The 17,185-nt window shown below is 46.7% G+C and overlaps 1 protein-coding gene across 1 annotated transcript in view; it reads left to right on the forward strand.

Moving 5' to 3' along the window:
* The first annotated feature begins 357 nt into the window (after positions 1–357).
* Positions 358–17,185, forward strand: part of LOC103003168 (serotransferrin) — a 31,398-nt gene continuing 14,570 nt past the window's right edge. The window contains exons 1-10 of the mRNA XM_007170379.3: positions 358–464; positions 2,430–2,599; positions 8,780–8,888; positions 9,667–9,843; positions 10,583–10,730; positions 11,529–11,584; positions 12,108–12,286; positions 13,015–13,192; positions 14,408–14,562; positions 16,523–16,613. Coding sequence (XP_007170441.1) covers positions 422–464; positions 2,430–2,599; positions 8,780–8,888; positions 9,667–9,843; positions 10,583–10,730; positions 11,529–11,584; positions 12,108–12,286; positions 13,015–13,192; positions 14,408–14,562; positions 16,523–16,613 — 1,306 coding nt within the window. The 5' untranslated portion in view covers positions 358–421. The remainder of the gene's footprint in view (positions 465–2,429; positions 2,600–8,779; positions 8,889–9,666; positions 9,844–10,582; positions 10,731–11,528; positions 11,585–12,107; positions 12,287–13,014; positions 13,193–14,407; positions 14,563–16,522; positions 16,614–17,185) is intronic.

The following is a 17,185-nucleotide window of genomic DNA, read 5'->3' on the forward strand; positions in this document are numbered from 1 at the left end:
CAGTTCCCTTCCTTCTTCCATCTGTAGAATGAGCACATAGGTTGGTTCAGGACCAGCTGTGGCACCCTGGGATTCAGAAGCAGAGCCACCCCCGCCTCTTTCCGCTGCAGCTCTGCTCCTGGCACAGAGCAAGCGCGCGTTAACAACGGGGTGATTTTTCTTTAATTCCCTTCCAATCAGCATTTTTGTGTTGGATTCCATCCATGGTCTGTCCCAGAGGTCAGGAAATGAGGTGATCAGCCTGAGCGAGGAATGAAGGGGGAGGGCTGAGGGGCGATTGGGCAAGCGGGCTGCACAAACAAAGAGGGTCAAAGATTGTGCTTGGCCAGCCCCGCGGGGGATAAAGGGGCGCAGGGCGCAGGGAGGTGGCCCAGAAGCCGGTCCGTCTGTGCTCGGCACTCCGCTTCGCAGACCCGGGAGGATGAGGCTCGCCGTCCGCGCTCTGCTAGCCTGCGCGGTCCTGGGTGAGTGCAGCCGCTGGGAAGGCCCGCAGAGTCGCCGGCCCGGGCGCCCCCTGCATACCGGAGCCCGCTACACCATCCCTGGGCTCCGCGCTGGAGCTGGAAGCCCGGACCTTTCCTTCGCTTCTCCCCGCCGCACCCTTGCACCTGCTTCAGCACTGCCTCAGGGACAGCTCTGCGCTTGCGCGCACCTTCTGGTCCTGCCTGTGCCTCTGCCGCCTTTTCACCCCCTCCTTGCTTCCTCCTCGTGTCTAGAAAACCTTGTAGTAGCGGAACACAATAAATTAGAGCACTTCCATCACGGTTTATCAAATCCCTCTGCTGCGGTCTCAATCAAGTCCAAACTGCTTAGGACGGCATTCAAGGCCTCCCCAGATCTGGTCCCACCTCCACTGATAGTCTGATGTCCCATGGGTGCCCTTGGTGCTGACCATGTCCCACTAATGAGGCAGGGCAGTCGAAGGGTTCGGAGCATGGGATTTGAAGCCAAACTTTTTGGGTCCCCAGCAGTGAGGAGGGTATTACAGCCTGGCCTGGGAAGGTCCCGTGAGAGTAAATGAGGCCGCGGATCCAGGCGCTAGTGCAGTGGACTTTGCTGCACACATCTGTGCTTCGGGGCCTGTCACTGTTAGGCCCCCTTTGTCCTCTAACTTTTGCTGGCCACTCGTGGTACATTTATATTACCTTTGGAGCCTTCTGTGTTTAGTTACTTGTCGTTCCTGAAAAAGTTAACCCTTGAGAGTCAACCCACCTTACTTGCCTTTGCCTACCCGCCCAGCCCCCCACCCTAACCTCAGAGAATCTCACAGGGCTATGAAAGGTAAATGCATGACTGAGGACAAATTCCTGCCTTTGGGATCTCAGGAGGGGCAGTTTGGGGAGGGTCTGGAGGAGTGGTTTTGGGGAGAGTCTACCACTGACTCCTTGTTGCCTCCCTTGATATCCCATGGGCAGAGGTGGGATAAAAGGTGGTTGGGGGATAGGTGACCTGTGGCCCCTCTTTTTCTATCCTGGAGAACTGTTCCCTCCCCCTCTCTTGCTTTGTGCATTGTGAATATTCATCCGCTTCCTTGAGCCAGCCCTGTGCTGTTGATCCACAGAGTGGAGATGACAGAGGGCTTTGGGGACAGTGCCAAATGCTCATATCATGGGGACAATACATCTGCAACCCCATGGATTAATTGCTACAGACATGGCTGGCTTTAGCTTCTCGTAGTGGCAGCCAAAAAGCCTAATGGTAAAATTGAGGGAGGGGTCATTGGAAACAGAGAGAAACATTGAATATGTGGAGTTTCTAGTTATTCTTGGAACAGAGGATGACAGATGAGCATCACAGGCAAACTTATTGCCTCATCAATCATGTACCCCTATGTACTGGCCAAGCACATGGAAAACAACTCAGAATGTTATCTTCTTTTGTTCCCTGGGCAGAGACCAAAGTCTGGAGACCTGATTTCTAGGCCAGTCTCAGCTACTAACAGGCTGGGTAACCTAGGGTAAAGCATCACTCTCTGAGCCCAGTTCCCTCATCTCTAAAAGATACTAATTACTGGATGATGTAATTCCTACCCTGGTGGCTTCCCAGAGTTGTAGCATTGAGCCAACACCTTGACGTAGCTAAAAATCCCCTGTGTATCCTGAAGCTTGTATTCCATGGCAGGCCACGGGTCATGAGGTGAATGAAGGAGGCTCAGAGAACACAGAGGAGCAGCTTATTGTCTCCAACTGAGAGCTGATAGTCAAGTCGGCATCCCTCTGGCCAGCACAGGCTGGTCAGTGGGAAACTAAGAGGCCATTAGGGTGCCTGTCGCTCATCCCCAGACTCAGAATGCAGTGGAAACTGTGTCCCTTGTTGTTCACGGACAGGAGTGGGAGTGGACAGGATGGAGGGAAGTAGACTTCACGACCCTCCAGAGGGTGCTGCTGTGTCTCCCACTGGTACAGGGACCTCTGGCCTCTCTCCCCTAGGGCTGTGTCTGGCTACCCCTGAGAAAACTGTGAGATGGTGCACCGTTTCAAGTCATGAGGCCAGTAAGTGCTCCAGTTTCCGCGAAAATATGAATAAAGTCTTTGATACTGGTCCTTTTGTCTCCTGTGTGAAGAAGACCTCCTACATCGATTGCATCAAGGCCATCATGGTAAGTCGTGGCTGCCTAAAGGAGAGTGAGAGAAAATCCATACTTTCTCTTTCTCCTGTCGTTTTGGAATCATTCTGTACTCACAGGGAGGAGGCTGCTGTGTGGGGCAGTCAGCCCCTAGTGCTAGTAAAATCACTTTAGAAATGGAAATAGGAGCAGTCACCTTTAATGAGTCTTAAAGCAAAATCTAACATGCTCTGAAAGGGGACTATTTTGAGCCACTAAATTCTCTGAACTCAGAGAAGAAAACAAGAATACATGCTATCAAAATGACCATGTAACACTATCTTGGAGGTTCCTGATGCATCACAAGAAGTAGATGAATGGTACACACAGGGAAGAGGAATACATAGTCATGATTGCAGTTGATAGCTGATCCTTTTGACTTCTACGTTTTCCAAAATACTCTTCACTCCTTTAACATCGTTCCTGCACATTTGAACGTGTGTCAGACCCTGTGCTGGGCAATGGAGCTGCAGTAGTGAATTTAAACACACATGCTCCTTACTTTTGAGGAGTTTACAGTCTAGTCAGGAGAGAAGAAAAACATGCAAACAAGTGGACATGAAATTTCAAATTGTGTCATGTACAATGGAGGGAAAGAAACAGAACTTTCAGAGGAAACTTGCTTTGGCCTGGGTGTCAGGGACAATCTCCCTGAGAGGAAGCAATGAACCTGAGACCCCAGTGATAAGCATGGGTAAGCCTGACAAAAGCTATGGTAGAATACTCCAGGTAGTGAATCATAGCATGTGCAAAGGGCGTGAGACAGGGGAGAGCTGGGCTTGTTTGAGTTTCTGTAGGGAAGCTAGGGTGACTGGAGCAGAGCAATCAGGAGACTGGAAGGAGGAATGAGGTGGGAGAGGTAGACGCAGCCAGATGGAGCATGATTAACTCAAGGAATCAGTGATTTGGTATAAACAACTGGTCTGTTGTGTGTGTGTGTGTGTGTGTGTGTGTGTGTGTGTGTGTGTGTGTTTATTGAACCTCAGTTACTATCATTGCTTAATTATAACTCTTGATTTATGACATAATTTCAGCTTTGGTGTATGCATACCCCTCTTTGTTTTAAAATATGTTAATAATATAAAGTAATATTATCCACAAACCCACCAGAGGTTCTCAAAACTTCATCATTGCCAATAGCTTATTTCTAGGGCTACTGTGTGGCAGCATTGGAGTCTATGGGAACAACACCACCTGGGGTAGTGTAAGCCACTGGCCCTACTTACAACTACTGTGTGTTTCCCCATCCAGCGCAAACAGAATCCTAAAACTTTCTTGCCTTTTATTTTAATTTAAGACATATAGGTATGTGTGGATGATTGTATAGTTTTGCTTCTTAAAATATTTTATAAACATGCCATCGCTATGTGTTGTCCTCTCATACTTGCTTTTCCCTCCTCAATATTGTGCTAAGTTTTCATGCACGTTGTTGAATATAGCTATTGTTCATTCATTTTCAGAGTGCTACAAAAGTCCATTGTGTTAGTATACCACAATTTATGTTTTCTTTTCTGGTCACAAGGCATTTGGATTTTTCCCAGTTTTTTGTTATTCTAATCAGTGTTTGTGGAATATTTTTTTTTTAAATATTTATTTATTTATTTATTTATGGCTGTGTTGGGTCTTCGTTTCTGTGCGAGGGCTTTCTCTAGTTGTGGCAAGCGGGAGCCACTCTTCATCGCGGTGCGCGGGCCTCTCACTAGCGCGGCCTCTCTTGTTGCGGAGCACAGGCTCCAGACGCGCAGGCTCAGTAATTGTGGCTCACGGGCCTAGTTGCCCCGCGGCATGTGGGATCTTCCCAGACCAGGGCTTGAACCCGTGTCCCCTGCATTGGCAGGCGGATTCTCAACCACTGCGCCACCAGGGAAGCCCTGTGGAATATTTTTATACAAATCTCCTGGGACACAAGAATTACTAGTTTCTCTTTAATATATATGTAGGAGCAGAGTTTCTGTGCCATGGGATATGTGAGTATTTGACTTTGAAGACAATGCCAAATGTATTTGGTTTTTAAGCAAATCCAATGTGGTTATTCCAATTTCCACTCTCACCAGCAGTGTATGAGAGCATAACCCATATCATTCTTGGTGAATTTGATATTTTATTATCATGAAAAAAATCACTATCTCTGGCAGTGCTTCTTAACTAAACTCTATTTTTCTGATATTAGCATATTACATCAACTTTCTTTTGGTTAGTATCCTCTTCCTCTATCTCTTTCCATTCCTTTATTTTCAACTTTCTGTGTGCTTATCTTTCAGGTGTGTCTTTTGAAAATTGTATATTGCTGGATTTTGTTTATTAATGAAATCTGACAATCTTATTTATTTTATGTGGTAAATTTACACCATTAATAAATTATTGTTTTTAAATAAATTTATTTATTTATTTATTTATTTCCTTTGTTGGCCACGTTGGGTCTTCATTGCTGCGCACCGGCTCTCTCTAGTTTTGGCGAGCAGGGGCTACTCTTCATTGTGGTGCGTGGGCTTCTCACTGAGGTGGCTTCTCTTGTCACGGAGCACAGACTCTAGGCACGTGGGCTTCAGTAGTTGTGGCACGCGGGCTCAGTAGTTGTGGCTCGCAGGCTCTAGAGTGCAGGCTCAGTAGTTGTGGCGCATGGGCTTAGTTGCTCCACGGCATGTGGGATCTTCCCGGACCAGGGCTCGAAGCCATGTCCCCTGCATTGGCAGGCGGATTCTTAACCACTGAGCCACCAGGGAAGCCCAAATTATTATTTTTATTATTGATAAATTTGTAATTATTTCTGCCATTTTACTTTTTGATTTCTCTTAGTCCTGCTTTCCCCCTGATTTCTGATTTTTCCTTTTCTGATTTTTAAAAATTGAGTTTGTTCATGTGTGTGTTCATTTGGATTGTTTTCCCTTTATTCCACCTTTCCCCCTACTGAAAGTAAATTTAAACAATTTATATATTTTAATGACTTCCCTTAAATTTTTACTGTACAATTTTAGCTTAACAAAATGTTAATAGTAAAATAATCTTGACCCTCACGTCCTTCTGAAACAGCAAAAGAACTCTGGAATATAGTAGCTCAGACTTCGCTCTTCCCTGTGTAGATATTACTATTTGATATTTTATGTCTGTCTTTTCTTAACCCTGGAATGTAGATACTTCACGTATTTGTTGACAGTATACATAAATACTATATAAATATATATTTATATATGTGTGTGTGTGTGTGAGTGTGTGCATGTGTAAGTTTGTGTATGCACCCAAAATTTCAGAAAGAGGGAAGGAGACAGAGAGAGAGAGAGAGAGAGAGGCAGAGAGAGAAATTTGGATTTGTCTACATTTTTGCCATTTGATCTGTTTACCCTTCCTTCTTTTTTTTTTTTTTTAAGTTTTAAAAAAATTTTTGGCTGAGCTATGTGGCTTGCAGGATCTCAGTTCCCCAACCAGGGATCGAATCCAGGCTGCGGCAGTGAAAACACTGAATCCTAACCACTAGACCACCAGGGAACTCCCTACTATTCCTTCTTATATTTCAGACCATCCTTCTGGGACATGTTTTCCTCTTGAAATGTGTTCTTTTGGTGATACTTTAGAGTCAGTATCTTGGTGTTAAACTCTCTCCATTGCTTGCTTGTTTGTTTTCTCTGAAAATGCTTTAATCTCCCCCTTATTCTTGAATGGTAATTTTGCTGAATGTATAATTCTAGTTCGATATTTTTACACTATTTAAAAATACTATTCCACTGTTTCCTGACTTCCACTGTAGTCGTTGAGAAGTCTGATATCATCCTATTATTCCTTCAATCATCTCTCTGGAAAACTTTGAGATTTCATGTCCTTGGTTGATGATGTTCCATAGATTCGCTATGATATTTCCAGTTGTAGAAATCTTGTTACTTATCTTGCTTAGAGTATGTTGGATCTGTGGAATCATGCTTTTCACCAATTCTGGAAAATTTGCTGCCGTTATCTCTTTAAATACTGCCTTTTCTTTAGTTCCTTTTTTTTATTTTTTTAATTCTAGGATTCCAAGAAAACACGTTAGGCCTTCTTTATTCTAGCATCCATATCTTTTAATCTCTCTTTCATAGTTTCAGTCTCTGCACCTCTTTTTGGCAGCATCCGGGCTGAATTCTTCAGATATAGCCTCCAGTTTCCTAATTCTCAAGTTAAACACGTCTAATCAACTTGTTGCCCATTCATTCACTTTTTTTTATTTCAAAAGTTATATTTTTTGCTTCTAGAAGTACCAGTTTAAACAGTTTTTCTTTTTTATTCCTGATAATTTCCTTTCTATGCTTATCTCTGTGATTGTAGCCTTCACTTTGTGCATAAAGCACATATATAGCTCTTCTCCATTGTTTCTGACCATTCCAACATCCACAACCCTTGAGAGCCCAAGTCTGCTGTTCCTGCTGATGCCTATGCATTGTGGCTTACCTTCTTTTGGGTTTGGTTATCTGCACCTGGGAAGTCATGCTTGACTTTAATCCTGCCCCTCCCTGCTGGTTCAGTTTCCCTTCAGAATCCCTGTTGCTCTCCTGGACTCCATGAGTTAGGCCTTGGCTCCTTGGTTCCTGAGTCCCTGAGGCCCCAATGATTCCTGCCCAGGATCCTGGTGTCTGGGCCAAGAAAGCCCCAACCTCACTGCTCTAGGATAAGCTCTTATTTGTTTACTCATTTATTTTTATTCTGTGGTGTGTGGGGCGGGTGGGGACAGTCTCTGGAGGTGTCACCTACCTTTTGAGATACCAAGAAAGCCATAAAGATTGTTTCATATATGGAGTCTAGTTGTGGAAGAAAAGAGTCCTTCACCATTGTGAATGTATTTAATGGCACTGAAATGTACTCTTAAAGATGGTTAAATGATAAAATTTATGCTGTTATTTAATTACAATAAAACAACAAAAACAATTCCAACTATTGAAAGAAAAGTTTCAGCTAGACAAATATATGGTTTGGCTTACATTATTATTTTATCTCATTTAGAAATACTATTACCTTATTATTTATCTATAACATGACACAGATCATAGAGCTATAGTTCCTGCCTTGTAATTTAATCCGTAAGAACTATTTATGGAGTACTAGCAAGGGCTTCAAGAAAAATCATTTTGATTAAAGATATTTGAAGCAAGAAAAGAAGCAATAAAAGTATGTTATGAAGTGTGTATATAAAAGATGGTGCTTCTCACTTCAAGAGAAAATAAATTCTAGACCTAGTGGGAAGGTATCTATAATATTGGTTATAGTGAACCAAGTGAAAGATGAGAATTAGTGGAAGCAAAAACTAAAAATGAAAACAAAAAACCCAGCAAGTAACAGTAAATGGGAGAAATAAACCCACACTACGTGGATTCAAATCCCAGCTCCATGACTTACTAGCTATGTGGCCTGGGGAGATGACTTAAACTTTCCGGGCCTCTATTTTTTAATGTGTAAAATGGAGCTGAGTTGGACAATGGTGTCTGCGTAGTTGATTAAATGAACAATCAGCCATAATGGAAGTAATAATTAGCATTTAACACTCAGTTCAGAGTATAAGCTAGAAGTTAAAGCCAGAGAAAGCACCGGTCCCTGAACAAAAGACTCCTGCAGTTATATGGACCCAGGACAGGAAGGAAAAGTAGTGAGTACTGAATCAGAGTGGAGAAGGATGTCGTCAAGGCTCCCCTTCCCCACAGAGAATTCTCCACAGAGGCATCTGAGGAAGATCTCAGCAGAAGGCCCAAAATAAAGAGGTCACCAAATGAAAGGACCTGAACTTGAAATGTAAATATGTGTAACAGCATGGCCAGGCAGAGGGACCTGAGTCCTTGACTGCAGCCCCTTCAGAGCCTGTGGTGCATGGGCTGTGCACCCAGTCCGGTGTTGGGGGGGCAGCTGTCCCCCAAGAGGCCTGCTGGTAAAGCCTCTGTAATTTAGGTCAGTCTTGAAAAATCACGACAGTTTTCTGGGCAAGCAGCTGGACGCCTCACCAGGGAAAAGAGAAAAATGATCCATTCTTTCTCTTTGCAGGAGTTAAGGAATATGGTGGCCAAATCCCCTCACCAGGGAGGTAGAGTTCACTGAAGCTTGTGGTGTTGTGCAGTTAGCTATTGGCCAAACTGAGGCTTCTTCTGGCCCCAGATCCAAGGAGCACCACCCAGCCTTGCTCAGAATAAGGGCTTCATCAGACTCTGGTCTGCTCTCTTTCAGGATAATGAAGCAGATGCTGTGACGCTGGATGGTGGTTTGGTATTTGAGGCAGGCCTGAAGCCCTACAACCTGAAGCCTGTAGTGGCAGAGTTCTATGGCACAAAGGATAGTAAGTTCTCCCCGGGGACCCAGGAAGGTGTTTGTGGCCCTTGTTCTCTCCTGGTAGACGCTGAGTCTTGTCTCATTCAGGCAGGTAATGGAGATTAGCTACTGATGAGCTTTCCCCAGGGGGCAGTGAGTGGGGAATGAGGGGCCCTATCAACCACCATAGCCGCAACTCAAGGCCTCTGGGAGCTTTGGGCTGGTTGGGGACTGGTGCTCAGGACACTGACCTCCTGGGCAGGCTGTGTGCAATCTGAGCTGAAGCACTGGGGTTTAAATCTGTAAAGAGAAGTTCTCCAAGAACCACAGGTGCCACACGCAGGGGAGAGACCACACAGGAGCACGAACTTGGAGCCCTGACAGCTTTGCATCTCTTCTGAGAGCAACTCCACTGTCCCTGGGCCTGTGTGAGGGACAAAAATACTTAGAGAAAGTCAGGAATGTGGCCTCTGTTGCCACAGTTCCAGTTTCCAGGGGAGCTTGTCTTGGTAGTTGTAGGCAGATACTCCCTGCAAGGCCTGGGTAGGCGAGAGCGTTGGTGCATGTGTGCACATGGCTTCTTGCTCCTGGGTTTGCCTGGAGGGTTATTACAAATGTCTCCTCTGTGGTCCTTTCTTTCCCCTGTAAGCCTAGGAAGGTTTTTCTGATCCTTCCCTCTTTAGAAGCCAACCCAACATAAATGTTACCTCTGGATTCCCCTTCCCTACTCAGGAGCCCAGTAGTGATGAGCAGTGCTTCCCTGGGGCCCAGTTTGAGAGTCTTTCATCCACGCTGTCCCTTTGCAGATCCGAAAACTCACTATTACGCTGTGGCCGTGGTGAAGAAGGGCACTGACTTCAATCTGAAAGACCTCAAAGGCAAGAAGTCCTGCCACACAGGCCTCGGCAGATCTGCTGGGTGGAACATCCCCATGGGCTTACTTTACTGGGACTTGCCTGAGCCACAGGAATCTCTTCAGAGAGGTAAGCAGGCAGGAGGGTGAGTGCCCTCAGGAGGCATCTCTTCGTCAGATGCCCACATGGGCCACACTGGCGTCACTCAGACATGATCAGGTGATGATGTGTGATGACTCTGGGAGTGGAGGTGGGAGGTTAAACAGCTTTAAACTGGCAGGTCTGCTGCACCAGCAGCCATTAGGGGCTGTCACAAGTCCTTTTATCTCTGAGCTCCTGACACCCCACCAGGGGCTGTCCTGAGGAGTGGGGGGAAGGGAACAGAGGGCTTCAGTCAGGGCCAAGGTTGCTGGGCCCCATTGTTCACTTCCCTGGGGTGCTTTCCTGTCTGTGGCTGATGCTTTTCCCATTCTGCTGGAGCTTTCCCTGGTGGCCATCTGCTGGCCATGAACTTGGCGTGCACCTCTCCAGGCGGGTCCTCCATCTCTCAGGCATGGATCCCAGAGACCTCTCTCTGAGCTGTTCCAGTCTGACAAGGCAGGGAGGGGGACTGACGGTGACCTGGCCTTGGAGGGTGGCTGGCACAAGCCTGGTTCTTGGGGAGGGAGGAGGGAGGAAAGGGGTTAAACTCACCCCTTTTTGGAAACCCTTAATCTTGAAGAGTGAACACTTGTAAAGGCGAACTGGGTCTGGGGGTGCTGGTTTTGTCTGGGTCTCTCTGTCCCATCATGAGCCTAGGCTGGGAGCTGTAAGTGCCTCTGGCCAGGCTGGCTCACGCCCTGTGCTTCTGTGTCTCCGTGTTGAGCAGCAGCGGCCAGTTTCTTCGCGGGCAGCTGCGTCCCCTGTGTGGATCAGTCGTCCTTCCCCAAACTGTGCCAACTGTGCGCGGGGAAAGGGCCGGACAAGTGCGCCTGCTCCAACCATGAACCGTACTTCGGCTACTCAGGGGCCTTCAAGTGAGTGAGACCGGCTCCTGCTCCATCCGGGCTCCTAAGTGTCCAACGTCCTTGGCTGGAAATCTTCCCTGGCCCACAGCAGAGCCCAGTCTGCAAAGGGGCATCAGGGGGCCTAATCGCCTCAGTGACACAGGGACTCAGTGACACAGCTGGGACTCCCCAGGCCAGGCCAGGCCAGTGCGTACTCTCTTCACGTGACATTGACAAGGAAGCCCCTCTCCTAGGGCTCCTCCTTCTGTTTCCCCAGAGTTCTCTCACAGGACTAGGCAGAGCCTGAAATGACAGGCACGGCCCTAGTGTCCAAGCTGCTCTTCAGTGACGGGCCCTCTGCTCTCCCTTGCAGCAGCGTCGGCCGTTCAATGCGCTGGCCTCTCTCTTGTCTCCTCTCACCGTCCCTGTGCAGGCAGCTCATGTGGCTGATTTCTTGCTCCCTCTTCTCCCTTGGTTATACTCTAAAGTTTTAGAGCCAGCCAAGGGCACCTTTCCTCCCTCAAGAGACACTATGCCTTTATCCTCCACCAGAAGTTTGAAAACGCTTTTCGCATTGAAATATCTTTAGTGCCTTTCTGATGCTTTGGGGCACACGGTGAGGGTCCCCCAGCTCCTGTGAGCTCACCCCCGCATCTCCACGGCACCCTGGGTATCAGCGGCCCATGGTGCTCCCTCAGCTGTGGGTCTTCGTAGAGGCCTCCCCCAGGCCCTGCCCTTTCCCCAAGGCTGGACAGTGTGGTCAGACCCGCAACCTGAGGAGAAGGGCCAGCCCTGCAGGAACCCTCCTAATGTGTGTCCTCCCCACAGGTGTCTGATGGATGGCGTTGGGGATGTGGCCTTTGTCAAGCACACCACAGTATTGGGTAGGTGGTAGGAGAGGGATCTGCAGGTCCCTGCAAGCACAAGGCCTTCCTTTTCTTCCTGCCTTCTTCATGCTCAGTAGTCAGACGTGAGCACAGCGTGTTCCTCCTTTCTCACTGCTGGGGTGTTTACCTGCGCAGAGGCGTGTGCCTGTGGGGTCCCCGCCTGGACTCCTGGGCCTCATCCTATCGTTCAACTTCCTAGACACTGGGACCCGTCCTCCTGGTCAGTGTTGCAATAGCAAAGGATTGGGAGCAGGTCTGGCTGACCTTGGCCTGTAGTCAGCCTGCTGAGATGAGACCTCTTGTGGGGTGTGGGCAGTCACCCCGGCACTGGACATCAGAAGCTTTACCTGTAAACTGGCTGTGGGATCTTGAGCAAGTCAGTTTTCTTCTGGCTCTCAATGTTTACTCTAGGCTTCTCAGCTCACACAGTTTATGATTCAGCGGGGTTGCAAGGGAGCGGAAGGGGCACCACACCTCATGCTCTGCCTGCCGTCGGCTCATGCGGGCTTCCCTCCCCCAGAGAACCTGCCTGACGAGGCTGACAAGGACGAGTATGAGCTGCTCTGCAGGGACAACACCCGGGGGTCTGTGGACGAGTTCGAGAAGTGCCACCTGGCCCGGGTCCCTTCCCATGCCGTCGTGGCCCGAAGCATGGGCGGCAAGGAGGACTTGATCTGGGAGCTTCTTAACCTGGCCCAGGTATCGAATCCCCGTCCTCTTTCCTGCTTAGCAGTTCCTGCTTGGATTTGGGGCATTTTCCTGCACTCCCTTCTTGCCACTGTAGAAGCCCTTCTGTGTTCAGGATACAGTGGGGACCATGCCACACACCATCCACTTGTATGAAAGCACCCAGCAAAGCCTTCTTGGAGTTGCACAGAGCCTAGTCCTGCGTTATCATCTGTCAGACCCTTACATTCTGGACCAATGACATGAAGCTGCTCCTTCTTGCTCTATTCCATATCTCTCCCGTTGGAAAGGAAATGATCTCTCTTCCAAGGTCCTTCAGCCTGACTGCAAGGGAGCTGCACACACAGCCAGCTTTCCTGCCCTAGAGCAGCAGAACGCCAGAACTGAGCCAACTTTCTCTTATCCGGCCCTCCCATCTGTCCATCTGTCCATCAAGGCAACCACACAGTGTCAGCCTCTGAAGGAGATGTGTTTCTTGCGCTCAGTGAGCTGTCATCCAGCCAGGGAGACAGGCACAGAAACACGTTCAGTGAAATTGGGCGTTTGTTATATGGCCCAAGAGGGCTGTGAATGGAGAAGGTGCTGGGTGGGAAAGAACAGGTCCGACTGCCCTCTCTCCTGGCATCTTGAAAATTTCACTTTTTAATTTAGTTTCCTGAGTTTTAAAATTTTCTTCGGTCCCATTTTGCAGCATCCCTTGTTGCGGTAGCCATTCAGATCTGTGTTTTTACCACAAACAGGAACATTTTGGCAAAGGTATCTCTGAAGACTTCCAGCTCTTCAGCTCCCCTCATGGGAAGGACCTGCTGTTTAAGGACTCTGCCAATGGGTTTTTAAAGATTCCTCCAAAGATGGACTCCTGGCTGTACCTGGGATATGAGTATGTCACTGCTCTTCGGAATCTAAGAGAAGATACACGTAAGTGTTTAGGAAGGATTGTGTGGCTCTAGGAGCTTGGAAAACTGGTGAGGGTGGGCACCAGCAATAGAGTCTTTCCAGGTATTGAACACCTGTCCCAACAATCCTTTATCTGCCCTGCCTGTGCAGCCCAGTGTCAGATGGATGCTAAATGGCATCGCCAAAGGGCATTAAAGGAAATTCATGCTTAAAATGATTTGTATTGCTACCAGCACTGTTTCCCTTGTATAAATCAAGGCTACCCTACCCACTTTGTGAAGCCAGTTAGCCTGGCACGAAGTAAGTCAAATAGAATGAAATTGCTACAAACGTGCACATCTGAAGCCAATGCTATGGTCAACATGTGCCATGGTGAAGCTGGAGCTTTAGACAGGTCAATCCTGCTTCTGAATTTCCTTGGGTCATTGGGGATGTGTTTGAACATTCATTCATTCAACAGACATGTATTGACCACCTATCTATAAACTGTGCAACGTGCTGGGCATACAATGGTGAGTCAAAGATATATTAAATTCTGCTGTCATGGAACCTTCAGCCCAGTGGGGAAGACAAATGTTGAAGGAATAGTCACTCTATTGAATGATCAATTAAAAATGAGAGATTTCCTCAGAAGAAGGAAAACAAAACCAAAAACCCAGAACAAAATATCATGGCTCTAGAAGAGTGCAAAACAAAGAAAGACAGGTCCCGGAATTGAGGTAAGGCTTCCCTGAGGAAGTGCCTCTTGAGCTGGGTCTGAAAGTTGGGTAGGTGTCCATTTATTCAGCCAACATTTATTGCACTGATCATGAGGCAGGCACTAAGGGTGTCATGGAGAACAAGACAGGCATGACCCTTGCCCTGGCCAAGCTTATGTTCTCCTGCAGGGAGCAGACAATAAATAATGAATAAATATATAACAACAGCTCAGATGGTTAAGTGCTATTTCTAAACAAAGAGGGACAAAAAAAAAAAAACCCCAGCCTGAAGTGATAGAGCTCCTTGGGACTGGGAGGAAAGTTGACTTCTCATAAGAAACAATTTTAAGTTAAATCTAAATGATAAGAAGCCAACTAAGAGACTGTTATTACCTTTGATTTCTAAGAGATCAATTCCTTGAATGGGATCTGTTCGTGTATTGCTGAAAAATCCCAGCATTTTCAGGAAGACAGCAGCATAACCAGCAGGCAACATCTGGGCCTCTTCTAATCTCTGGTTCTCTTCCTTATGTCCTAGGCCCGAGCACCTCAAAGGGTGAATGCAAGAAGGTGAAGTGGTGTGCAGTGCACCACCTGGAGAGGGTCAAGTGTGATATGTGGAGTGTGAACAGTGACGGGAAAATAGAGTGTGAATCAGCAGAGAGCACTGAAGAATGCATCGCCAAGATAATGGTACGTCACTCCTGCCACTGTTGCCCACCCGTCCCCAAGGGTGAGTGAGTGTTCCTGGGAATGACACGAAAAGCCGGGTTCCAAGGAACCTTGCCCTCACTGTGGGAGACCAGCCCCACCGGAGCCTCAGGACCTTTGAGCTTCTGGAGCTGAAGGGCTCCTTAGGGCTTGTTTCCTCCTAGTGTTAGCACCCGGTGGAGGGCAATCTGAGCCGTGTCTGCTTGGGGAGGCTGGACCTGAGTGTGGGTGTGCCTGAAACCCACCGTGTGCCATGGCAAGTGAGACAAGTGTGACAGGGTCACGTTATCGTGCAAGCAGGTAGAAGTTTAGCCTTGTTGATCACAAGAGCATTCCAGATTTGCTTTTAGATAATGTTGAAAAACTGGAGGATATAAAGAAGAAAATACATAAAAACTAATTGTAACCTTATAACTCAGAGAAAATCCTGTTAACTGGGCTCATATCATACATACAATTTACTCTCTTTTCTCACCTAATCTTATCTAGGGAGCTTTTCCCTTGTCACAAGTCATTCTCTGAAAACATGATTTTTAAAAATATATTTTAAAATATATTTTAGTTTATTTTTGAAAGAATATACCCTATTCTGTTTACAGTGGTATGTCTGGGGACCAAGTTTATGGGGGACTTTCTCTTTCATTTCTTTCTTTTCTTTTTTTTTTTTTTTTAAATTTAAATTTTTATGTTTCTTTTCCCTTATGGTTTATTATAGGATGTTGAATATAGTTGCCTGTGCTATACAGTGGGACCTTGTTGTTTATCTATTCCATGTATAATGGTTTGCATCTGCTAACCCCAAACTCCCAACCCATTCCTTCCCTAGCCCCCTCCACCTTGGCAACCACAAGTCTGTTCTCTATGTCTGTGAGTCTGCTTCTGTTTCGTAGATAAATTCATTTGCGTCATATTTTAGATTCCACATATAAGTGATATCATATGGTATCTGTCTTTCTCTTTCTGACTCACTTCACTTAGTATGATAATCTCTAGGTCAATCCATGTTGCTGCAAATGGCATTATTTCATTCTCTTTTATGGCTGAGTATTATTCCATTGTATATATGTACCACATCTTCTTTATCCACTCATCTGTCGATGGACATTTAGGTTGTTTCCATGAAAACATGTTGATAGCTTAATGTTGATAGCTATTCCAGAGTGTGGATGTGCTACAATTTGTTGAGCCATTTCCTTACTATTGAGCATTAAGTTTGGTCCTATCTTATTGATATTATGAATCACACTTGCATGCTTTTGCCCACTTACACATTTTGCCCAAATACTTTCCCACATATCTGATTATTCCTTTAGGGAATGTTCCTCAAAAGTATATTTCTAAGCCCAATGGGAAGCTTGGCAGTCTTGTTGAATTTAAGCATTTCTGAAATTTGCGGCTTATTAGCTCTATTAGATCATTATATCTAACAGATCATTTGAGTTTATTTGACTCATTCATTAAAGATCTTGTATTGACCAAGCACCAAAGTAGCACCCAGACAATGTGGCCGAGATTCAGGTCTGGGGCCCCCATCAGGAGTCACTCTATGCCACAGACACAGCCCTGAGTCTCTGACTCCACTCATTTGTCTTACAAATGAGAATTCTTGGTGTCAGAAAGGTGTTGTGAGAGTGTCTCTGGGACAGTGTGCCCTATGAGAGGACCGCGGGACTGAATGTGGGTCTTTCCTCCTGAAGAAACTAAGCAAAGCACCCAGAGTTGATCATCAGTTCATCATGGTTTGGGTGGAAATGGGAGTACATTTTATTTTCTATGTTGGGTGTGCCTGACTGATCCTTTGGGAGTCCAGTACCAGCACCTTCTGTCTCCCTGGGCCTTCATGACCTGTGCTGGCAAGGCTGCTTCAAGGAAACAGCTTGAAGGGCATGTGGGACAGAAGATGGTCTCTTTTCACCTGCTGTGATGTGCTCTGTCTTTGCAGAAAGGAGAAGCTGATGCCATGAGCTTGGATGGAGGCCACATCTACATAGCAGGCAAATGTGGTCTGGTACCTGTCCTAGCAGAGAACTACAGTAAGTGGAAGGGGTTTCTCTCAGTGTTTCATTTCCCCTGGGCCATGGAGAAAGGAAATGGAAAATCACAGCCTGATTTATGCCACATGGGCCATAAAGCTCTTGCTTACTGAGCACCTCCTACTTCCTAGGCTCTGGGCTCCCTCATCTCTAGTCCCCAACAGTTATCTTGAAGGATGGGATCTTCTATCATACCTTCCACAAGGGAGTTGGAGGCTTTGCACTGGGAAGTTCTAGCTAAAAGTGACCCCTCTGCAGAGGACATCTAGATTCTCAGTTGGGATTCCTGGCAGGTCTTCTTGCTTCCAAAGCTCACACTTCTCCTGTTGCCCTGGTGCAGGGATTCACGTACAGTTGGCAGAGACCACTGTGGCCACAGGATAGATAGAGTGGGAAACTTGAAATGTACAATTTTGGACTAAATTCCAGAGGCCAGGGAGCTAAAGTGAACTTGCATAATCCAGACAGCCTGGACCTTTTGGGAACTGGTGATATGTAGATAGTTTTCCTGGCTCTTTTAATTCTGAGTTGAACATGGTAAAGACGATTTCCAATCTATAAATGAGTATTTA

The sequence above is a fragment of the Balaenoptera acutorostrata genome, chromosome 4 (genome assembly GCF_949987535.1).
Source record: "Balaenoptera acutorostrata chromosome 4, mBalAcu1.1, whole genome shotgun sequence".
Classification (NCBI taxonomy): domain Eukaryota; kingdom Metazoa; phylum Chordata; class Mammalia; order Artiodactyla; family Balaenopteridae; genus Balaenoptera; species Balaenoptera acutorostrata.